This window comes from Rattus rattus, chromosome 2, assembly GCF_011064425.1.
Source record: "Rattus rattus isolate New Zealand chromosome 2, Rrattus_CSIRO_v1, whole genome shotgun sequence".
Classification (NCBI taxonomy): domain Eukaryota; kingdom Metazoa; phylum Chordata; class Mammalia; order Rodentia; family Muridae; genus Rattus; species Rattus rattus.
In genome coordinates, this window is record NC_046155.1 from 219,082,685 (window position 1) to 219,107,886 (window position 25,202).

Consider the following 25,202-nt stretch of genomic DNA (forward strand, 5'->3'; position numbering starts at 1 on the left):
TGACGCCTGCACTACCTCTGTTTGAAGGATGTCTTGTCGGTTATGAGGCCCCATCAGAAAGGGGACACACGGAGTGCTATATATTGGAATTTAAATAGAGCCAGTGCTGGGGATATAAACTAATATTCCAGGGCATCCCTAACTGAGCTTTCTGAGGAGAGCAGATATTTTTCGCATAGGTTCTTCCTTTCTTCTTTACTCTTGCTTCTATCCTGGATGGATTCAAACCTTCTCACAGGAGAAGATGGTAGCTCGGCGTGACGGCTTGCTCCGAGGAGTTTCCTGATTTCCCTAACTCCTATGACCACGGGCCGCCGACTCAGATAATTGTTTTTTTGATAAAGTCTTGGCACGTTACCAACCCAGACACTTGCTAGATTGTTAATGTAAAATACTGAAAATGAAAATCTTCATGACTGTGAGTGATCTCCTCTCTGGGCTGCTGCTTTCTGACACAAAACATAGCAAAGCTAATGAGTGCTCTGGCTAATATTAATAATTCGGTGAGATTCAGAGTCGCTGGGGAGAAAGGCTTCTGGGTATGCCTCTGAGGGACGGTTTGCATTAGGTGAGCTTCTGGGCTTCCTGTGAGGGATAGGCTAGCTTGATCAGGTTAATGAGGTGAGGAGGCCCACTTTAATTGTGAACAGTGCCATTTCATGGTCTGGGGCCCTGGACTGAATAAAGATGCGAAAAGTAGGCTGGGTATGAGAATCCTGTGTTCTATGTTTTCTGTCTGTGGACCAGTGTAAGCAACCGTCTACCTGCTCCTGTCCCGGTTCCTTCCCCTCCTGCCATACTTTCCGTGCTGCGGTGGAACAATGCTCCAAAACCGTAAGCCAGAATTTACCTTCCCTCCCCTAGGGTGCTTCTTAGTAGATATCTGGTCACAGCAACACAAAGAGTAGCTTACATAGGATAGTGCTGTCTGCCTGATAGTGAGACAAATGACCTAATGAAGAGAGCGGAGTTCTCCCTCGTCTACATGGGAAGGATTTTTAAAGGACCCAAGGATTGTGCGGGGTGACTGTGCCCGCAACCCAGCACCTTCTTTTTCCTGCTTTTATTTCGATGCGATGTGAGCTGTTTTTATTTTGGTTAGTAGAAATCCAATCGTAACAATTAACGGTTGAGAGGGCTGGCGGTGAGTTCCTTCTTAACCGAGCCCCTCCCTCTCACAAGGCAGCTCTGGCCCGGAGTAGAGTCCTGCGAGCTGTGTGATGTGGTTCTCACCTCCTCTCTGAGCTCGTACTGGTCGATGATGCTTTTCAGTTTTTCTGCGAGCTCTGTGTTCTCCTGGCAGAGCTTCATATTGCGCTCGCTCTGTTGTTCTATCTGGGTCTGGATATCTGTCAGGGTACTCTGAAAATGACTCGTGATCTCTTTTCTCTTCTCTTCTTCCTCGCGCGCCCGTTGGAGGGTCTCTTCCTGTGGAGGAAGAGCGAGACATTTTGTGCTGGTTTAGGGGTGCCCATGGTTTAGAGAACTCAGGATAAGGTCACCGAAGGAAGCCAGGTACAGACTAAGCAGGGCGTTTCTTTTCGGTTCTCTGCAGCTGATCCCCAAATAAATGTCTGAGCAGGAAGGGATTCAGCTGTGAATGCCTTCACTCAGGGCCGGCTGCTGGGCTAGGTGCTGAGCCTGCTGCCTTTAAAACGGAAGAGTCTCCCGCTGCTTGAAAGACCGCAGTGACTTCTGAGAGTCACACAGTCACGTTGAGCCTTTGATCTGCTAGTTGTGGCCCCAGGGGTTGGCAGGAGTGGGGTGGGAGGTCACTGGGATTTACTGGCAGATAGGAAGCAGATTATGAGTTGTTTCAGTGTTTAGTTAGGAGCATGGGGGTGGGATGGGAGCAGGTGGTGGTTTGCAGAAGAGAGAAATAGATGTAATGTTATTCTACAAAACCATGGAATATTGACCACAGAGTTGGTCACCCATATTTTTATAAGCGAGATCATAATATAAACTTCTTTTTTCTTTTAGGTTTTATTTATTTTTTAGTTATGTTTATGTCTGTATGTGAGTGGATATATGTCGAATCGTGTGGGTACCCAGAGAAGCCAGAAGAAAGCATCAGATCCCCCAGAACTTGAGTTACTGGTGATCGTGATGGATCCTGGGAACTGAACTTGAACCCTTACTCATAAGAAAGATGTATTATCGGGAAGCTTTAATCCAAGCTATACAACAATATAAAAAGGAATTTTTCAAAATACACTGGATATTTCATTTCTGGATGGAACAATCATTTTGTGTTATAAATAAAATATTTGCAATATAAATTTTGAATTAGAAGGTAATAAGGTTGAAATCTCCATAACTCTAAAATGAAAGGGGACATTTACCAACATCACCACCACCCCCGCTTACCATTTCTTATCATCGAGGAATTGAACGTTTTATATTGTTCCTGTTCTCTTTCTCTGACATCAAAATTCCACATTCATCACTAACCACTAATAATAATTTGCCCACTTTCCTCTATGTATACCAGGAATTATCTGTGTTATAACTGTTCCTTTCTTTCTTCCTTTCAGAATAAAGGGTTTGTTCTCGCTATATTATCCCAAAGATGGACGCATTCACCCTGCTGACAGATGATACACACTTTCGGATTCCTTTCAGTCCTGGTTAATTGTTAATGGGAAAGCGGGCTTCATTGTTGGCAAGTGAAATTACACTGCATTCAGTTGCCTACCGACTTCAAATTATGTAGCAGGACTTAGAAAGAGAGAGTTGTCTTGGCAGAACTGATTGCACGAGTCTTTATTAGGATAGAATAATGTGATCAAAACAACAACTGATCTGGAAAATATATGCTCTGGAAGTATTTGAACTCATTGCTCATTTCCATCTTTCTTATATAATATTAACACATTGCCTAACTTGTTGGCCATCAGAATTATAGTTTCAGCATACCGCAACTTCTTAGAGCTATTATAAAAGATATTGCCTATTCTAAAGATTATTTAAGATAAAATTTATCTTAGTATACCAATGCTTATTACATATATCACTAAACATGATTGCAACTATCAGCTAAAGAGCAACCGGACATGGCTGCGACAATGGTTGTCACCTCATTGCTCCTGATTGAAGTCCCAAATTATCGGTTGGGGATTTAGCTCAGTGGTAGAGCGCTTGCCTAGGAAGCGCAAGGCCCTGGGTTTGATCCCCAGATCCGAAAAAAAGAACCAAAAAAAAAAAAAAAAAAAAAAAAGGAAGTCCCCAAATTATGAATCATATGACTATGGTCTATGATCTTAATTTCAATTTATTTATAAAGATTCCATATATGAATGAAAAAGCTACGCTGTGCTTCTGAGAAAGTCTGATAGTTTCCAGATTTGAGGATAAGTTTTTAAACTTATGTGTCAAACCGCTCAGTTCTGGCTTATTAAATGGCAGCTTGAGTTTTGTGTTATATTACCACCCCCCCCCTTTAATGGGAGGAAGAGTACAAGGTCCTGTGAGGTAGCCCAAGCTTTGGGCTTAGGATCCCCCTGCCTCACCCTCCCAAATAGAACGTTGGTTCTATGTTGATTTTTCAACTAGACAAAAATAAGCCTTGCTAAATGTTGTTCCGTTGAGTTCATTGATAAAGAATGTGCCATCTCTTCGACGATGACTGAGACAATTTTTAAAATTAATCAAGTGTATTATGCAAAGTGAAAAATCACTAATGCAATCAAGACCAAGAGACCGACGGTGAAAACAAGTCTACAGGTATCATCATATACCTAGAACTGATGTCATGCCGGGCACATAATCCATAGGTAATCAGTAATGTTTATTTAATGATGAATGCATTATTAACTTGTGTACAGACACATGAGTAGCTTGGACTAGATGATTTCTATAGTCCTTTCCACATTAAGTTTCTGTGACATTCTGGTAACAAATACTACTTATTTCTTCACCAAAATCATGTTCCTTAGGCAACCTACACACATTGTACTAGAAAGTTCTTTTTCGATAGAGTTTCAAATTTATTGCTTCAAGGATCTGTAGGGGTATGTATGCCTCTGACCTTCACTGGCCTTTATCTAAATTATTAAGAGTTGTATTTTTGATATCATAGGAGGGAATATGGAGGCAAAGTTTGGAGTAGAGACTGAAGGAACGGCCATTCAGAGCCTGTCCCACATGGGTACACAGCCCATATATATACAGCCACCAAAATGAGATAAGATTGATGAAACCAAGAAATGCATGCTGACAGGAGCCTGATATAGCTGTCTCCTGAGAGGCACAGCCAGAGCATGACAAATACAGAGGCGAATGTTAGCAGCAAACCATTGAACTGAGAACGGGACCCCCGTTGGAGGAATTAGAGAAAGGATTGAAAGAGCTTGAAGGGGCTTGCAACCCCACAACAACAACAATGCCAACCAACCAGAGCTCCCAGGCACTAAACTACTACCCAAAGACTATACATGGACTGACCCATGGCTCTAGCTGCATATGTAGCAGAGGATGGCCTTGTTGGGCACCAATGGGAGGAGAAGCCCTTGGTCCTGCCAAGGCTGTAGGGGAATGTGGGGGGGGGGGTGTTGGAGAGGGGAACACCTTCTTAGGATGGGGGGGTCTTATGTCCAGGAAACTGGGAAAGGGAATAACAGTTGAAATGTGAATAAAAGAAAATTCAGTAAAAGAAAAAAAAAAGAGTCGTATTTTTGTTTAACACACTAAAGAAAAAAATGATAAGGAGTGAAAAAGTTATAATGTACAGTGGTAGAGGGAAGTGATTGTACACTCTGTGCATGTCACGCTCATGCTGTGCCTACTAACGTGGACAAAGGAGGTCACACCAAGCTTCGTCTTCTACATACACCATCTGTAGACTCTGGGAGACAACTGGCACTTGGTGCGATGTAATGTAAGTTTCTCACCTTTCCCCCTTTTAAACAGATTTCAGCTTGTAGGAAGACTTGGAAACAGCATGAGATGTCTTAAATTTCCCTAGAAAAATCTTCCGTCTTTCAGAGAAGAGCAAGAATGTGGAAATTTGGGAAACTATATAACCACTGAACGATGAGAGAGACGTTTCAAGAGAAGAGTGGGAGAGGGAGAAGACACTTAACTGTGGAGAAACTGCTCCAATCTCTGAGGGACACTGATCTACACTCACAGACTAGCTAAGGAGAAAGAAATTGAATGGGTATTTGAATTTTTGAACTCAAAATTTGAATTCAAAACTACCTTTGTATTGAAGCTAACCAATACTAATTTAATTTTAAAAATTAGTCAATATATATATATTTTTTTTTTCGGAGCTGGGGACCGAACCCAGGGCCTTGCGCTTGCTAGGCAAGCATTCTACCACTGAGCTAAATCCCCAACCCTAGTCAATATTTTTAGAAGGTTATTGCTATGGTTTACATAGGTAGTGTAGACTCCAAAAGCTTGTGTGTTGAAGGTTATAACCCTCAGATGATTGGTTTTTTGACCAATGACTCTACCATGAGAGTGCTAATTTCATCAGTGGATTAATCCACGGACAGCTTCATAGCTGAATCCGTTGTTCAGAAGGGGAGTTTATTTTTGGAGGATGTCAGCTCCCAGTGTTTGCTTTTGAAGTCTCTATCTTGTCTCTGGAGCCTCGTTCTGGGTCTTTATGCTTCCTTGTCACCTTAAGGTGAACAACTTTCTCTATTATGTGCTCCCAACAACTGTGTTCTTCATCGTGGCTAGAAATAAGAAGTAGCCACGGACTGGAGTCCCCGAAACTGTGAGCCGAATTAACCTTTTCTTCCTTTAAGTTGTTTTCTGTCAGATATTTTATTACAGCACTGGAAGGCCAACTAACATAATAGAATCCAGAGCCTCTACACTATCATAACATACAGGATATAATTTTCAATGAACGCTCCATAGAAATGGCACGTTTTTAAAAGAAGGACAGTAAATAAATAAACAAAATTGTTCTACAAGGGCCCAAATGCAAAAATAGCAAGAAAGAATTATAAAACAGATTCAGTGATGTAAAGGAAGATATTATCCCAACAAACTAAATCCAGGAAGTCTTAGACAAGAAGAACAGCTCAATAAATAAGTAGGAATTCTGGGATTTAAAACAGTGTAATTAAAAATTTAAAAAAAAAAAAAAAAACCACTTGGATTTTTAAGAGGCATGACAGTGAACGGGCTGTGAAATGGCCGGATCAGAAGACTGAGGGAAGCATGAGGAGGGCTGTGGGGCAGTGTCACAAGGCCAACATGCATACAGCTAGGGGCTGAGGAGAGAGGACGGAAGAGAACATGACAGTGAATTCATTTGAAAAAAAAATAACACTTGAAAAAAAAACTCCAGGGTTGCTGAAAAACATACAGAATCATATAGCTCAGCAAACACCAAGTGGAATATATGTTAACCAAACAGACCTTTAGGGATTGGAAGGATGGCTCAGTGGTTAAGAGGACTGGCTGCTCATGCAGAGGTCCTTGGGTTGGTTGCCAGAACCCATAGGGAAGTTCACAACTATCTGGAACTCCAGATTTAGGCATCTATTAACATTTTCTAGCCTCTGTGGCTACCACACACATGTGGCACGCTTAAATGTTTACATAACATGTTTTAAAAATTAAAAATAAAGGAGACCATTGGTAGACACAAAGGCTCTAAAGATAAGAAATTGCTAGAAATAGCTTGGAAATAGCCATAGAAAAATGACATGTCGTGTGAGGAGGAGTAACAGCTCAAGTTATGGCTGCTGTCACCATCAGAATCGCGAAGGCCAGAATAAAATGAAAGAAGATCCTATCAGTGGACAACTTCGACATCCAATAATTACGGCTCTCAATTGGAAGAGCAAATGAATAAATGAACAAGGGGCATCTTAAAGATAATGGACAACTGGAGAACTGACTGGCAGCAGAGCTGGGGCCCAAGGGACCCTAACAGGGAGATCTCTAGGTTGACAGACACTGAAGCTTTAGACCAAGTAAGAACAGCATTTGGAAATTCAAGAATCAGAGAGAAAACCACAGTTTTTCTTTTCATTTTTCAAGGAATACAATAATAAAGACAAAAGCAATCCTGTCATCCCATGGGCATCATAAATGCATAGAATCGTATACATAGAAAATTCTAGCTCAAATATAGGAGAGATAATGAAACTTAATTAGCTACAGTGTTTCTACATGTGTGATGTGGTATAATATTAACTCTAGAAAGACTAGGAAGTTAAAAATGTTGATCCTAACCACAGATTAAATAACACAATGAGATATAATTTGAAAATCCAAGAGATAGATTAAAAATATAATTTAGACAATCTTTGGATTGGGGGTCAGGAATAGAATAAAGGAACAGGAGAGAGACAGGGAGGGAAGGAGGGAGGAAGGAAGGGAGAGAGAGAGAGAAAGAGAGAAAGAGGTGGAAAGTGTGGTGTAAACAAGTAAACATTGTGTGTATTGTTTAATGTAGTCACATCAATCACTACTTTGTGTTAATGGACTGGCACCATGTTGGGGCCTATCTTGGGGTGTTTCCCTTCCCCCTCGCTGAGCCTTTTAGCCTGCTATAGCAAGAAGTTGTTTGCACCCTTGGCAGCTGCTCTTAGCCCCTGATTTGGGGTCGGGATTTTCCATGGCACCCTTCCTCCCCACCGAGCCTTCCAACTTGTTGTTGTTAAGAAGTTGTTTATGCCCCTGATTGTGCCCAGAACTTTCCACCACACAGACTTTTCCTATTTTCCTGGTTGGGGATTTTCACCTGCCTTGTTGTTTTTCCACGGCTTTTGCCTCGGGTATATAAGGAGATCTCAGTAAAGCCTTGGTGGCACTCTCTGAAAACGGGTGACCCGTGTACGTGTTTTCTTTCAATCCCGCAGACCTACACCCGATATTCACACACTGGCATCTGGAGGTTCCACAGAGATCGAGAAAGAGAGGACAACCTGACGGGATCGTTCCAGAAGGCCGGCCAGCAAGGAAGTGGAATATATTGGGGACAAGCGGCGACTACCAGGCAAAGCTAAAAGTAAGAAGTGCTACAAAGGTTTTGTCTTAGCAATGGGAACTACAAGTTCCTCATTATTGGTCGTAGATCAGCTTGTAAGTTTACTCAAACAACAAGGTACTGGTATTAAGGTAAAGACAGTCCAAGATTTTGTTAAAACTATAGAAAAAGTCAGTCCTTGGTTTATAGCTAATGACGGTTTGAATATTCCAGATTGGAAACAGGTTAAAAGTGACAAGGTAATAATGATAAAATGTTTTGGTGTATGTGTTCTTTTAGGGTTATGCTAAAATCTAGAGAAGCAAAGTCAATTCTCATAGATGCTTTTAGTCTTTGGATTTGGGGCTGAGGCTTTCCATGGCAACCTTCCTCCCTACCTAGCCTTCCAGCTTGTTGTTGTTAAGAAGTTGTTTATGCCCCTGATTGGGCCTGGGACTTTTCACCACACAGACTTTTCCTGTTTTCCTGGTTGGGGAATTTCACCTGCCTTGTTTTTCCATGGCTTTTGCCTCGGGTATATAAGGAGATCTCAGTAAAGTCTTGGTTGCACTCTCTGAAAACGGGTGACCCGTGTACGTGTTTTCTTTCAATCCCTCAGACCTATGCCTGATAGTCACACACTGGTGGCACAGGCGCCGTCAGCACCACTCTACACTTGAAAAGAACCAATCTGTAGCTTTATCCTATCTTGGTGAGTTATGCTTTGTAGACCCAGGTAGAGAATGAAAAGAAATAATACTGTGCAGGCAGACAAACAAGAAAATAAGAAAACTTAAAGGGCTGTGTCAAAGTCAGATAAAGAAAATTCCGACATAAATATTGTCAGGAGATGTTCATGATGATAAAACCATCAGTTTTTCAAGAAGACAGAAGGTGAATATGAAGAAATCCAACATCTGTTCTTCAAGAAGCAAAAATTGATGTGTTTGAAAGAAGTGGTCTGCTCTACAGCCAATATTGGGCTTCTCCTGATGGTTCCAAAGCTAATTGTTGCATATGGAGTACTGTATGAACAACACCTGACTAGCATTTGTTCCAAGCACACACTACTGTTCATCAAGAGTGCATATCCATGGTTAGCTATACAAATTAAACATGCCCCAGCCCATGGGCAAATAGTCAGAAATAAATTAGGGTTTGGGTTTGAATTCTTATTTCAACGCTTCAAATGTTCATAGCTGTAAAATGACTGAGTAGAATCCCTAAGTTTCCTCGTCCATTAAGATAGGAACTCTTGTGAGGCTGTTTGTCAGGTCAAATGTGCAGTCCTCAGGAGTCAAAGCCACACTCCTCTTGCTCTGGGTCTTTTCAGTGACACATTCCCACCCATCACTTCTTCACTATATGACATTGTAGAAAGGCAGGAGTCTTTCTTAAAACTCAGAACACTCCCTCTTGAGTTGAAGATGGAGCGTCCATCTCCAGGTCCCCATCTAACCCGGACCCCAGTGTGTGCTTGGAACAAATGCTAGTCAGGTGTTCCTAGCACACTCATTGTAAAAAGCCCAGACTCCATCCTCTCCAGCTTACAAGATGAGAGTCACAGTTCAGCACTCTTGTTTCCCATTTCCCATTTGCAGGACTACTGTCTGATTGATTACTGTAGGTCTGAAGTTTTGGGGTCTACCACTGGAAAGGGGACTGTGGATGCAAACCACAGGCTTATTTGATGGAGCTGGTAATCAGATTAAATACACTGCTGGGGTCCCATGCTGCAATTAATGAAACCCATGTAGACATAAAAGATCAGACTATTATTTTGAGGTTGAATAATTAAGTCTTAAAAAGCTTCTTTTCTCGGACAACTATTGATACTTAGACTCTCCACCTCCCTTTATCATGTCAATCAGCTACACATCTATGCTGTGTCATGTAGAATTCATTTGGGCTTTTACAAAAAAATGTTAAGAGAAAACTGAGGTATAAGGTGACGGTTCCAGAGGTTAAGACATTGGCTGCTCTTCCAGAGGATCTGGGTTCAATTCCCAGCAGCCATCTGTAACGCTACTCCTATGACTTCTTCTAGCTTCCTTGGGCACCAAGCACACATGAAATGGACAGATATTGTGCTGGCAAGACCCCCAAACACATAAAATAAAAAATAAAAATGATTAAATAATTAACTAAGCGATATCGAAAACAGTCAAATCATCAAACAACAAAGGAGCATGAACAAAAGGAACACGACACTTCACTCCCGGTCTGCAGTGTTGTCATTATGTATGCACCTCCCATGTGGAGTCTCATTTAGTTTTTCCCCTTCTGAGCACATAGTCAGAAGATGGGGGAATCATTCATGGAGATAGAATAACTTAAAGATCACAAATGAGTCAGTGGCTCAACTAGTATCTGACTTCACTGCCGTCTGGTGGTAAGCCATGCTTTCTCCAGACAGCAGAGACCTGTGTCTCTGCAACTTGCTAAGAAACGTGTGTTTCCAAGCCAGGGTTCCACATACCTTCAGTGTCTTGTTATGCCTCTGTAGCTCCCGACACAGACTTTCGAGTTTGCTTCGAGCCAGGATGGCTCTGTTGTGCTCACTCTGCAACTGGTCCTTCTCTCTCTGCGTTTGCGCCTGCTGTTTCAGTAGGAGCTTCAGTTTCTTTTGCTCAGTGCGATGTTCATCCAGCTAGACACAGGAACAAAGAAATCGGCCAGGGTGTCTTCGCAGCTCACAGAAAAGATGCAAAACCTAAGGGCTTTCTGAGTGGTTGTTTCAAGCTATTTTTAATCATTGTCTGCCTCTCTGGCAGCTCATGAACTTCATAAGTGCCACCCCTATATCATGTGTAGATACAGTTTGTGGAGCATAATATATATGATTTTTATATAGCTTGCTTCTATTAGCATCTGCTTTCCTGATTTTTTTCTTTTTTGGTTGGGTAGAAATATTTTTCTTTCTTTTCTTTTCTTTTCTCTTCTTGTTTTATCGAATGATAATCATGTAGTGCAATCCAAAGGAGATAGACACACCTGAGAATCTGGAAACTGATGCAATTCATCTCAGTATCTTGTATTCAGACCACGGCCAACAATTTGTTTGCTTGGCATACATTTTGCTCTCATAATCCTTTCTGAAAATAAGCTAACGGTGACTTTTTTTTAAAAAAATAGGCAAGAGAAAAAAACAGCTTCCTGGTAAATATAACATGTTCTCTTTTTATAATTTTGGGGGTTTAGATGGGGATTCTTTGGATATGGAAAAGCAAGAGAAAGTACATCTCCAAACACTGAAACCTTGAGGGTTTTTTACCAAGGCATTAGAAGCAGCCTCAGTATAACACACTGGCTTGAAAGACAACTTTTAACATTTTTTAACATTTCTGCTGCCTGTAAACTCTGTCCCCAACCTTTCTGTGCCTACAGCAAAGACCTCATGACCCTTGTTTTTGGTAATCCAGATGCATGAAGCCACATGACTCCCATATTGTCCATGTTGGGATGCTAAAATATGTGTGTAGCATCGCCAAATACGATATAGATACCTAAATAAACAGAAATTTTGGATATTAAGGACTAACTTTAATATTTAAGTATATTCCAAATGTCGATGGACCATATTTTTATTAAAAATTGTTCATTGTCTAAAATGTAAAATTAATTGGATCTGATGTAGTTTTATTTGATAAGCCTGGTAACATTGTGAAGTCTTAGCTCTAATAGAGGGAGCATGGGAAACAGCCTCCAGGAGCTTCCAGAGAGAAAGAGAGAGAGCAGCAAATTCTCAGAGTGCTAGTGTCTGTCCAAACACGAATGTGGCCACATGTAGGCAGAAGACTTAGGTCTATAACTGTTCACTCCACTGGACTTGCTTTCTTTAATGCCTGGGTGTTGTTTAAACCAGGAGGAGACTGTTCTATTAATAGCCATGTTGGCTAAGAACAAGAAAAAAATCCCTGGGGAGCTATTGGGTGTCTCTGGACGCCTGGGGTTCCTGGTGCCTCTGAATGCCTGATGAAAATGGATACACAGTCCACATGAATCTTGACCACATCTTAGGTTCTCCATTTTTAGAATCTGTTGGGTTTCTTTTCTGAACTATTTGGAGACTGCCATATTCTCTTCAATTCATATCTTGTTTTATTCTCTTTCTCCTACCATGTTGAATAACCATTATAAGCCAACTTCAGATTAAGCCAAGAGTATGCACATTTGATATTCTAAGTTTATACCCATGTACAATTTCTACTTTTTAGGAATTAAGATTGGAAAAAGAGAACCATGTTCCTGGAAATTTGGACTGGCATTGACGTCCTTTGTGAAAAGCCAGGGCTCCTCGATTAGGTATTTCTCATGCTAAACTCTTGTTCGCAAGATAGATGTGGTCTTTTCATTTTGCATAATAACAACAAGACAAGGCAAAACTTCTCATGATTATAACAGGATTTTTCTTGCTTGAAATTGTTGTATTGTCGTTGCCATTATAGAGCAGGCTCTACTTTTGAGGACTAAGCTGTATGTTAAAACTTTTCAAGTTCATTGCTGTTGACATAATGGGACCTATTTTTGTATCATGCAAAATTCTCTGTATTTTGGGCTATTTAACACCAATCTGAGCACCCCTGCCTACTGTATGGCAATCACATCACCTGATTGATGATGCAGAAATATGTCTAGGCAGAGACCCCCATTGTTCCATGGCATACAAGACTGCCTCTCTGGGAAACACTGCCCTCTGTGGCTTTCGTCGTGTGTCAGGAAACAAACATACTTTCTGTGCTTTATAAGTTGGAAGGCAGATGATTTATGTTTGCCATATTTAATCTTTAGCTGTGTTATAAGTTTGTGCACATTTAAATCTTACCCAGATCTATTTTCCCTAGACTCTCAACTTTTGAATTATTTAGTAGCCTGATGATTTTTTTTTTCAAACAGCTCAGACTTCTGTGCTTGTGTTTGAGCCCAGGGATTTTTGTGTTTCTGTTATGTTTGGAAGCCCAGGGCTTACTATAGTAGGATAGCTGTGCTCTGGTGATGTTATATTGCCCTGACTTTCACTGTTTGTGTCATTCCACGAGTCTTTAGCCATCTAGGTAGCTTTAGTCTGTGGATGTTCCTGTTGTAGTAGGTATTGGGAGGGGGACCAACCTCCGTGATCCTCACATGGTAGGATCTCTGGTGGCTATACGTGAGCTGTAAGGTTCTGGATCTGATGAAGATGGGCAGATAGATGGTAGGAGATTGGAGGCCCAGCAGGGATAGCAACCTGCTCAGGGCAACTGGGCGTGCCTCAGAGGATTCAGCGGGCAGGAAAGATGGGTGCAGGAAGAGAATCTAGCCTGTCTGGTTCCAGGTCAGTGGGTCTGAGGAAAGAGGGCAGAGAGGGAGAATGGCAGTCTGGGCAGGGGTTTTTAATGAATGAAAGTGAACACATTGTAACTAAGTCAACCTCAGCCCAGTGCTGGCTGTGTGGTTTACGATTCACATAGGTGCAGATCGGAAATGTACAACAGGTATAAAAGATTTCATCTGAAGTTTCTTATTTTCTCTTCATCAAATTTAAAAAAAAAAAAACCACATCTAGTGTCAATGGCTAAATTAGGATTGTCTTAGTGATTCTTTTTTAAGTACACAGAGGTTGCAAAAATTTCCGGAAAGTATTTTTCTAAGGCCATTTCTGAATGTAGTCAGGAAGTATCCTTACTTATTAATGACATATCCTTATTTATTGATGAACGCGATGCCAGACAATGTTGCAGGCTTCAAGCTCTGTAAGCATGTGTGAGCTCGAGTGGTACTTAGATTAATAGTACCGGAGTTGACCGTTTACTCCACATTTCAAGACATTTTCTATACTAGCATCCTAATCAATGAGCAAGGAAATAGACTTTTATCTCCAAGTAACTAAAATTTTTCATGAATTTTCTTCCCTGAAATGGAAATGTCTCTGGGTCTTTGGGTCAGCTTCTGAGGTCTTAGTTTGTTAATAGGGGATAAGACAAGTGCCAAGTGTAGTAATGCTCTTACAGGCTTGACTGTCTAGCATGGTAAGCAGGCACAGAGAATTTCCTGGGACCAGGATAAGTAGCCCTAGCTCTTGGAGTAATTTCCCTCAGACTGGAGAGGCAATTCTTCTCCAGGCAATGTGGCATTGTAAATGTCGTCAGGTGACAGCCAAGAATACTTCCTACTTCCTGCCAAGTATAGCAAAATGGTGCTAGGAAATGAACAATAATGGCCTTGGTACATAGCAGTTGAGTTGAAGGGATGATGGACAGATAGTACAGGAATACTAAAAAGTGAACACAGGCGCACAAGTCAGAGCGACGTGACATACATATGCGAATGTGGTTCAGGTTTGGGGAAAATATCCTTGACCTCCTACTTACGCTGTTGCTCCTGTGAATTGCTAATAGCCAGTGCTAAACTGCCTTGTTATGCTCTACCCTTATTTTAGCAAGCAGCGTGGCCAGGAAGCTAGAAAACCAAGAAGCCTTCATCCTGTTTGATCTGGTAGTCCTATTTCTAGAACTTTTTTCTTAAAATCATAATGAAGAAGGGACAGCTCTAATAAATGATGGTGTTCACAGCAGCATTAGCTTCTGAAGCAGGAGGATGCTGTCTCTTGAATTAGTCAATCAGCACAATGGTGGGGTTGGTCTGGTGCTGCTTGTGTTTAAATGCTACGTTCTGTACCCCTAGATCTGATTGCTCCAACCCAGGGGAATTCTCACCTACACCAGCTTTTGTTGTGCAGAAGTTAACTTCCCCAAGTTAATTAGTGAAGAAGAAGGAGGAGAAGGAGGAGGAGGAGGAGGAGGAGGAGGAAGGAGAGGAAGAAGGAAGGAGGGGAAGAAGGAAGAAGGAAGAAAAGAAGGCGAAGGCGGTAGCTATAGCCTATGATTGGGCAGCATAGAGAGATAGGTGGGACTTCCTGGGAGGGAGAAAGGAAGGACTCTGGGAAGAAGAGAAGGGAAGGTCCTTTTACCAGGAGACATGAGAGGAGATGGGCATAACTATAGGCCTTGTGGATATAGCTAGCCACATGACTCGATGGGACTAGATAGTTAACTTAGAGGCGCTAGCTCAGAGTCTGCCCAACTAAGGCCTAAGCTTTGAAACAGTAAAAGGTCTCTGTGTGGTTATGTGGGGAAAGGCTGGTTAAGGAATCACTGCCACCATATTAATTTCCAATGTCAATGTATACAGAATATTATCATTTTTACAGCACACAGAGCCAGTTAATGGAATATGACACAACTCTAACAAAACATACTTATATAGACTGAATTACATGAAAAAAAAAATGCTGCATGCATCCAGAAAACAAATTATTAACTCGTGTGCCGTATGGTAGAAGTTACTCCATTTCTGGCTGCACAGAACTGGAAAGGGGCATGTATCAAACAGAGTTTATATTTTAGATGATGGATTAGAAATACTGTTTTGTGTACTTGGAGCTCTTGTGTCATTATGATGTGATTCGTGTGATTAAAAATAACTGAAAGTTAAGCAATCAGCCAGACACTCAGGGTTTCGGAGTTGTGTAGGTGGCGTCATGATTCTGTGTACAGGATGTGTCAAGGCAGAAGGAAGGAAGGGACACATAGGGGTTACAGGGCTGCATGCAGTCAGTGAAAAACAAACCATCAAGAGGCTGGAGTTTGTGGGCCTGACGCTTACTCTGTAAGGGAGGCTCTCCCAGTGAAGTTAGGCTCAGGGCCTCTTGTGGGGCTGGACTGAAGATGAGGGATGCTCCCAGGGGCAGGCTCCCAATGGGACCATCCTTGGCTGTAAAATGCATCTACCCCTGCAGGGGAGGTGGGTTCGACACTTGCCCAGAGGAAGTTCTGTGCATCTCATTTTCCTGTTGCTGCTTCTTCAGAAGAAACGAGCCAGTGGCTTTCTTAAAGAGCATACACAGGAAACGTAAGTGAAATGAACTCGGTTCCTGGGGGTCAAGGGGGAGCCGCACATGCACCTCCGACGTTTCTGTTCAGCTACTTTTTCCCTCTCACACCAGCAGGTTTTCATGAGGCTTCCTTGATAGCAAAGTACTGCGCTCAGCAAGCCCTTGTCTTTACTGGCCAATTTGAAAGCACAGAACATGGTGACTTTCTGGAATTCTTGGAAGGTTTGAAGTGGCTTCTCTTGCTCCCAGGACCCTGGTTATGGAGGGTGAGGCTCTACAGAGGACTAAGCAACCCACATGGAAGACTTCGCCATCGTAGGGAAGGGAAAGAATGGGGCCGAAGGAAGAAAACTGAAGTAATGGCTCAGTTCAGACAAGTGTGTACCTCAGACTGTGGGGTGACATTAACTCTACTTTGAATTTCCCCTCATTGCCTTTAAGAAACACAGATGAAGAAGCTGAATGAAAGTTTGATGTTCATTCATCTTTATAGAGGAGGTAAAAGAACTTTATAAAATGTCCACAAATTTCAGCTACCGGTATTCCTTCTTGCCCCTCCTCCCCCAGATTCTGCACACCATTAAACAGAGAGAGCGGTACCTTCTTTGTCCTTTCTATTGTTACAAGTTAGCTTTTCTTTTTTCCTTAAACATACTTTCCTACCAGCATTCTGTGAATCTAAGTACCTGTGTTCTATAATGTTCACGGAAAGCCATGTTCTCTTCTCAGCACTGTCTAGAGCTGGGGGCTTCCTAACAGAAGGAGCTGACCAAACGTCTTACCAATTCAGCATACTTCTTGAATAAAAAATCAAGCTTTTCTTCGGGTGCCTGCAGCTTGTTTAGATTTTGCATGAGCAAATTAGCTTCTTTACCTAAAATAAAATAAAATAAATAATTAAAAATGAGGGTTGAGCATATGGTCAGGTGATAGGGACTGGTACATTGGATTGATCCCTTGCAAATTAGGATCAAACCTCAGCCAAACCAAGAAACTTCCTGAGCCTCAGCTAGGAAAGGCCTCCGCCTTTTCCTATAAGAAAGGGTGGCCTCATTTTACAAAAGCGATCTACAGATTCAATGCAATCCCATCAAAATACCAATCCAATTCTTCAAAGAGTTAGACAGAACAATTTGCAAATTCATCTGGAATAACAAAAAACCCAGGATAGCTAAAACTATCCTCAACAATAAAAAGGACTTCAGGGGGAATCACTATCCCTGAACTCAAGCAGTATTACAGAGCAATAGTGATAAAAACTGCATGGTATTGGTACAGAGACAGACAGATAGACCAATGGAACAGAATTGAAGACCCAGAAATGAACCCACACACCTATGGTCACTTGATTTTTGACAAAGGAGCCAAATCCATCCAATGGAAAAAAGATAGCATTTTCAGCAAATGGTGCTGGTTCAACTGGAGGTCAACATGTAGAAGAATGCAGATCGATCCATGCTTATCACCCTGTACAAAGCTTAAGTCCAAGTGGATCAAGGACCTCCACATCAAACCAGACACACTCAAACTAATAGAAGAAAAACTAGGGAAGCATCTGGAACACATGGGCACTGGAAAAAATTTCCTGAACAAAACACCAATGGCTTATGCTCTAAGATCAAGAATTGACAAATGGGATCTCATAAAACTGCAAAGCTTCTGTAAGGCAAAGGACACTGTGGTCCGGACAAAACGGCAACCAACAGATTGGGAAAAGATCTTTACCAATCCTACAACAGATAGAGGCCTTATATCCAAAATATACAAAGAACTCAAAAGTTAGACCGAGGGAACAAATAACCCTATTAAAAATGGGGTTCAGAGCTAAACAAAGAATTCACAGCTGAGGAATGCGAATGGCTGAGAAAACCCTAAAGAAATGTTCAACATCTCTAGTCATCAGGGAAATGCAAATCAAAACCTCCCTGAGATTTCACCTCACGCCAGTGAGAATGGCTAAGATCAAAAACTCAGGTGACAGCAAATGCTGGCGAGGATGCGGAGAAAGAGGAACACTCCTCCATTGTTGGTTGGGTTGCAGACTGGTACAACCATTCTGAAATCAGTCTGGAGGTTCCTCAGAAAATTGACATTGAACTGCCTGAGGATCCAGCTATACCTCTCTTGGGCATATACCCAAAAGATGCCCCAACATATAAAAAAGACACGTGCTCCACTATGTTCATCGCAGCCTTATTTATAATAGCCAGAAGCTGGAAAGAACCCAGATGCCCTTCAACAGAGGAATGGATACAGAAAATGTGGTACATCTACACAATGGAATACTACTCAGCTATCAAAAACAATGACTTTATGAAATTCGTAGGCAAATGGTTGGAACTGGAAAATATCATCCTGAGTGAGCTAACCCAATCACAGAAAGACATACATGGTATGCACTCATTGATAAGGGCTATTAGCCCAAATGCTTGAATTACCCTAGATGCCTAGAACAAATGAAACTCAAGACGGATGATCAAAATGTGAATGCTTCACTCCTTCTTTAAAAAAAAGGGGAACAAGAATACCTTGGCAGGGAAGAGAGAGGCAAAGATTAAAACAGAGACTGAAGGGACACCCATTCAGAGCCTGCCCCACATGTGGCCCATACATATACAGCCACCCAATTAGACAAGATGGATGAAGCAAAGAAGTGCAGAAGTGGAGATCTCTCCTGAGGCACACAGCGACAAACCAGCAAATGCCGTGGCTGGAGTCAAGACGTATCCTCTTCACATAGAACAGGACCCCCGTTGAAGGAATCAGAGAAAGAACTGGAAGAGCTTGAAGGGGCTCTCGAGACCCCATATGTACAACAATGCCAAGCAACCAGAGCTTCCAGGGACTAAGCCACTACCCAAAGACTATACATGGACTGACCCTGGACTCTGACCTCATAGGTAGCAATGAATATCCTAGTAAGAGCACCAGTGGAAGGGGAAGCCCTGGGTCCTGCTAAGACTGAACCCCCAGTGAACTAGACTGTCGGGGAGGGGCAATGGGGGAGGGGTGGGAGGGAACACCCATAAGGAAGGGGAGGGGAGGGGATGTTTGCCGGAAACCGGAAAGGAATAACACTTTCAAAATGTATATAAGAAATATTCAAGTTAATAAAAAAAAAAAAAAAAAAAAAAGGTGGCCTCTGCCTTTCGGAGTCAGGATTAGCTCGTGTGGTGCAGAGTCAAATCCGTGGTAGAATTTCAATAAGCGCTTGCGAAAGCAGTAGTCCCCAAATTTTCTTCTTCATTCTTATTATTTCCCATTGTGCACCCTTAATATTCTAAAGGTAAGCATGTCCTATCATAATACCTACCAGAGAATACAAATCGATACATAAAGGGGAAAGATCTATACCTGGGAGATATTTCATAGGGGTGTGTGTGTGTGTGTGTGTGTGTGTGTGTGTGTGTGTGTGTGTGTGTGTGTGTTTCCGAGTGTTGCATGAATTTGGGCTCAGCCTTCTCAGGCAGTCGTTTCTTCTCCCCAGTTGGACATCTGTAGGTTGATGTCTATATGTAGGTGAGGGCTGGCACAAGTTAGGTCAAGGCCCGTGATTGGACAGTAAAAATGTAAGGCAGGGACAAAGTGTGTAAGGCGAGAGAGAGGAGGAAAGGAAGAGAAGAATCAAGATGGAGACAGAGAAGGATGAGCCAGATCCAGGTGGCCTTAAATGGCCATAGGTAGTTATGAATATTTCTTAAGGGATGGATTTTTATAGCTCAATTTATCTTATCTGGGTGGGCGGTTTATATCTTTATCAATTGGTTGTGAGTTTATTGTGTGGAGGTATTGTGGATTGAGAATTTCACATATAAATCTGGTTGCTAAATTACAGCTTATTGAGTCTTGATTTTAATGGGTTCTTGGGAGTTTATGCTATAACTACCAGGGGGCGGTTGCTGGGGGTATGGGCAGAGTCCGAGATAGGTCAGCTGTTGCTGGACCTCTAGTGTGTTGATTCTACTGGTTCGCTGGGAACAGAGAGTTCCTGGCTGTCAGAGTAACAGCCAGGAGAGGGTGGCTAGCAATGGGGGCTGAGAGACCTCTGGGGCTAGAGGATAACTAGAGGTAATAGCTTGGTGCCTCAACCGCTGAGATGAAGGTACTCTGTAGATGCCAAGCTGCCCTACGGTGCTAGCACAAGTGCAGGATAGAAAGATTACATTCATTTTTAATAATTACCGCAACAGACATCAAGCTATATTTTATAACTTCTATGTTCCTGATAATTTACCAGATTTAGGATCTTGCTGCCTTCTTCCTTCTGTCTCCTTTAACTTTGCTTCTCCACAGCGCTAGTCAATCGTCTGGCCAGTGTCAGGAGGAATGTCTGACAGCTCACGGTGACCACTGACTACACCCTTGCAAACCACGCTGCCAAGGTGGAGGAGTCTTCCTAATCTCACCCATCTGTGAAAACTGCTCTATCTGCTCACTCTAAGGAGGTCAGGCCACTGAGGAGAACCCTAATATAAACTTGCTAAAGAATGCGAGCAAAGTTGCAACCTTTTCCCCAAGAACTGAATACTTGCTTTTATCTTAGAGAGGCACTTAATCACCAACATTACATAATTACTGCTGACGTGGGAAAGACTTTAATCCAAGGTGACTTCCTCTAAGCTCTCCGGAGAAATTTTGGTAGCCGAAAAAGATAGCGAATCAAAGGTGGAGTGTCTTTAGAAGGAAATGACGTCATTGCTAATGTTTGGTCTATCTTGGCTCAGTGAGTCAGTTCATATCTGAGGCCGGCCTAAGCCAGTAGAGAAGGAAGCGCTCTTGTCCACCAGGTTAGGGCCAGGGCCTCTTGTAGCATTTGGTCCATGTCAAATGTTGAGCACTGCTAATAATACAGTGAAATGAAGCCAATGGACACCTGTATCAGGCAAATCAAATATTATTGTCCAAATTAAATAGAAGATGGTGAGCCTTTTATCTCACCTGGGGTTTTGGTGTCTTGGGATGTCTTTCATGGTTAGTGCTAACACCTGAAGCCATTGTATGCCTTCCTATTGGAAGACAAACAAATTGGAAGGGCAAATAAATGAGAGACTCTGACTCCAGTGTCGTCGTCTTCTCAAACGAAGGGTCGGTCTCCTTAGGTTGTATTTTCTGTAGCTGTACAGAGGGCGTCTTGTTGTTCTTACTGTATAATCTTCATGTTCATTGAAGTCCCATTCTGCTCTGATAGTTTGCCCTTTTGTACAGATGGCTTATCTATCATTCCAGTAGATCAATACACCTTCAAAAATTCTTCCCAGCCTCAACAGATCATTCAAGAAACTAGAGAGAGGCATGTGCAGAACTCATTAGAGATGGTAAGTTTTAAACTTGCATGGGTTCTGTTGGGCTAGGGACTACATGGAGGAGAGAAACAGGGATGTGCTCAATCTCTAAGAAAATTGTTGTTGCGTTCCCATGGAAACAGGGCCATGTGCTGATGTGTCAGACACAACAGGAAAACCTGCTTTACTCCAGAGTGTTTTATCAGGTAGGCATCATGTGCTCGCTCCTGAATTGTGAAGCTAGTTTCATTCCTCCCTGCAAAAGCTGAGGAAGTCATGCAGTGGGTCTGCGACTACCACAATGTGAAATGCTGTGTATTGGAAGCTATATCAAAGTTGAAACATCTGTGCAGTGAGGACAATACTGTGGCATTTGGCTGTGACCACTGGCACGATTGTATTGAAATATAAAGGAGCACTTTATGTCAAAGACATTTCAAAAGTCTTTATTTTTCTAATCAATCGTTTGGAAAAGAAATTAAGAACTTTAAATTTTAGACAGTTGAAACAGCTATAGAGATGTGAACCAGGGTTTTTCTTAAGCTGTTAGCAGAGCGATCCCTGCTTCTGTTAAATGCCCTGATTACTTGCATAGACTTAAAGTATCCCTAAAACTTACACCTTTTCCCTTCCAAAGGGTTTCTTTTATCTCATTTTTGGTCGTGAGGTAACGTCAGTTCTTGTTGTACTCACTTGAACAATTCTGTATCTCTTTTTTCCATTCTACCCATTGTTGAAGAGTGTCCTCTTCCAAAAGTTACACCCAGATTCATATTTAAATGTTAATTTTCATTTCCTTACTAATAAAATTGAGCATCAGTAAGTATTAAAAACAATTTGGAACATCATTAGATGTTTTCAGGAAATGGACCTAAGTTCTAGGACCCACATGGCCGTCAGTAAGAGGAGCAACTCTGTTGTTTCAGTTTCTTTGCATATTGAATTAGATTAGTGAGTTGACTAAGTGGATTCTGTAAGGGTTAGTGACTCCACAAACGAAATAACTTTAACCATTTATAGCCTGGAATTAATAGAAATAAAGGGAAAATGACAACATTGTGTGGTCGATGTATTTGCCAACCTAGAATTTTAAACGCTGGTCTACCTTTTAAATTTGTATTCTCTTACCTTCATGGTCACAGTGTTTGATTGTTTCGCTTGGTTTTAACACCACAATCATTGCTTAAAGTTCTACCCCTGCTGTGTTTTCCTGTCACAGCATCCTCCATTAAGTTGACATTTTGTGCCTCTGGAATTTTTGTGACTTTATTGTAGTGACATTTGGAACTTCAGCCTCTCGATCACTTAGAGAATAGACTTGGACTTCTCACGAGTCCGCTGGTGATGCATTTACTCTACTAGTAATCATGAACAAGGTAGTCAGAAGGAGTAGTAAGGTGTTGACATGTACACTGCCTCTTGTGCTCAGAAGAGAGAATGGGGCATTCCACTCAAGACTCGCTTTCCCACCCCCTGACTCTGTTTCTCTCACACTCCTCTCTTCTCAATTCTACCCAAGTTTCAACTTCTCTGTGAACCAATTCATCTATTTTTTGAGTCCCACCAATTCCTCTTTTCCTTGAGTTCCTTTGTGTCTCATCCTTTCCTCAAGAACCTTTAGAATTCTTATCAGATATGTGCGTGTGTGTGTGTGTGTGTGTGTGTGTGTGTGTGTGTGTGTGTGTGTCTGTTCTAAAGAAGATGAAGAGAAGTAAATGGGTGCCTGAAGACATTATAGAGTCCATAGTGTCCTGGTGTATATATAGAAACTTACCTGTAGTCAATGATGGTCAATAAATTATCCCACCACAAGCCTCTTTCTTGGGATATTTAGTATAATTACTCAGAGAAATGGCAGACCTCTGCAGTTAGGGCTGCCTATGAAAAGCTTTCTTTCATGAGGAGACAGTTATAGGCATCTGCAGGCAGAGCCTTATCTCATCTGGTAACCTCCTTCTGCCCGGGGAAGCCCACAATCAGAACTTTATTACTCTAAGGTCGGAAGGAACAGTTTCCAAAGCCATTAGCACCCTTTTCTTCCACAATTTGCTTTCTGCTAAACTTTCATAGTGCCTTGGCCTGAGGTAATGTACACCAGTTCTGATTCTCTGTGCATTGTAGAGTTTTGGCAAGTTTTGAATCTGAGTTAAACACACGGTTAAGTTTGTAGACGGAATTGCAGTGCGATTTAATTAACAAGGAGCCAAGGAGTTTCCTAAAGCCGCTTATAGGCAACTAACTTGGAAGGTGGTGGGTTTATGGGTAGGCTTGCCTGAAAATGCTGTTATGAGTGTAGCTGAGACGATACTGTGTGTAGGAGAACACGTTGATGACGCTGAGAGGGATGGCACAGAAAGGCCACTGGCCCACACACGCCTGAAGAGGGCCTCTGATGCACAAACAGAAATTCTAGCCAAACACATTGGGTTGGAGCTGGGTAATTTTTGAAGAGTAGCAGGAGAAAAAAGTATAATTACTTTCTCATCCTGTTCTAATGATTTGATAATTGTAAGTATTATACGGATTTATAAAAACAACTCACAGGAGAGAGTATAAAAACTCCATATGGTTATCTTTAATTTTCTCCTATTTTCTTCATACTCTGTCCCTCAGTACAACAGATACACTGAGGCGCCTATATAAATGGCTTAGGATGATATAAACAGTGGTTTGGAAACATTCTGAATCTTTAACACGACAGAGCTAAGGGGCACATCTAAGATAATTTAATTGGAGAAGAGAAAAGAAAAATTTTCTCTGTAACACAGAGGGACATTATTATGCCTCCCGGTGTTCTAGAATGATTCAACCTTGCGTTGTTGGGATATGAAAATATATTAAATACTGTTGTGATCTTTATGTTGTGGGGGGCGGGGGTCTGTTGTATTAGTAGAAGGTATCAATGAACACTTCCTGAAACCTTTTCATAATGCATTTTATGTATATAGTAGTACCCTACTCAAGAGTAGTTTACTTGGGTTTACAGATAAGAAATCTGTTACTTGGGTATAAGCGTAGTTCTCATGCATCGTCCTTCGTATTTTGTTCTATCACACCACACAAATGAACGAGACGTGGTTACTACCCTCAAGAACTTACCCATCTATCACAGAAGCTGAAGAAAACATAATGGAGAAGAGAGAAACTAACCAAGTCTCATGTGGGAAGTCGTCTTTGAAGTGAGTTCTCTGCTGTCGGTCACCAGTGGGGACAGACTGGGAGGGCTGTCCTGTGTGCAGTAGTGTGTTTTCAGTCATAGGACGCAAGGGGTGCAAAATTAGCATTCTTTCCCTCCATCCACAGTTACTGTTGGTGCTACCAAACCCCATGTTCTTCAAAACCATTTCCTCCTCTGCGTGTTTCTGCTGAGTAATGGTTCCTGTGTTTGCTTTTCTCTCTGTACCAAGAGCCCCTTAACCTGTGTCATCTCTTCTTTTTGTTCTCACAACGCAGTGCCTCGTAACCAGACATTAACCAGGCACTAACCAGTCATGAAATTAATGGTAGATGAGCACAGTTCTTGGCAGACGTAACCATGGTTGTTGTTATTATTATTATTATTGTTTGTTTTTTGTGACCTATCCTTAATCAAAATATTTTACAATAAGTGATCTAATTAACAATTATTTTATCAATAAATTTGTCCCTATTTATTATATTTTGCTTATTAACTAAGTTTGCTTTAAATATTCCATTGCTTCATTCTTGCAGCAAATTACTATTGAGTCTTTATCATCTCCTACCTTAAATACTATAGGCATCCAATGATGTCCAAGACACACACACACACACACACACACACACACACACACACACACACACTGTTCTTGAGATTGAAAAAAAATCCAATTGGGAATTAGCTACATTAACTAAATACTCTCTCCCAAAATGTATGACTTGAAATGCTTATTAGTATTACTAAAGAATGACTCGTGGCATAATGCAGACCCAAGGAGATTGCAACGTTAGGATGTGGCTAAGAAAATGCCATTAGGTTATGAGTTAAATGGCAGCTAGAAGTTCTATGCTCAAAGGGCTGGAAGGTGGCCGTGGGAAATAGGCTTAGGGTACAATGTGCTCAGGCCTTTGGAGCACGGAAGTTCAA

The 25,202-nt window shown here is 41.7% G+C and overlaps 1 protein-coding gene across 1 annotated transcript in view; it reads right to left on the minus strand.

Moving 5' to 3' along the window:
* Txlnb (taxilin beta) overlaps positions 1–25,202 on the minus strand; it is a 46,584-nt gene that overhangs the window by 17,268 nt on the left and 4,114 nt on the right. The window contains exons 3-5 of the mRNA XM_032894958.1: positions 16,598–16,689; positions 10,422–10,592; positions 1,234–1,428 (exon numbers count right to left, since the gene is read on the minus strand). Of these exons, the coding sequence (XP_032750849.1) occupies positions 1,234–1,428; positions 10,422–10,592; positions 16,598–16,689 (458 nt within the window). The remainder of the gene's footprint in view (positions 1–1,233; positions 1,429–10,421; positions 10,593–16,597; positions 16,690–25,202) is intronic.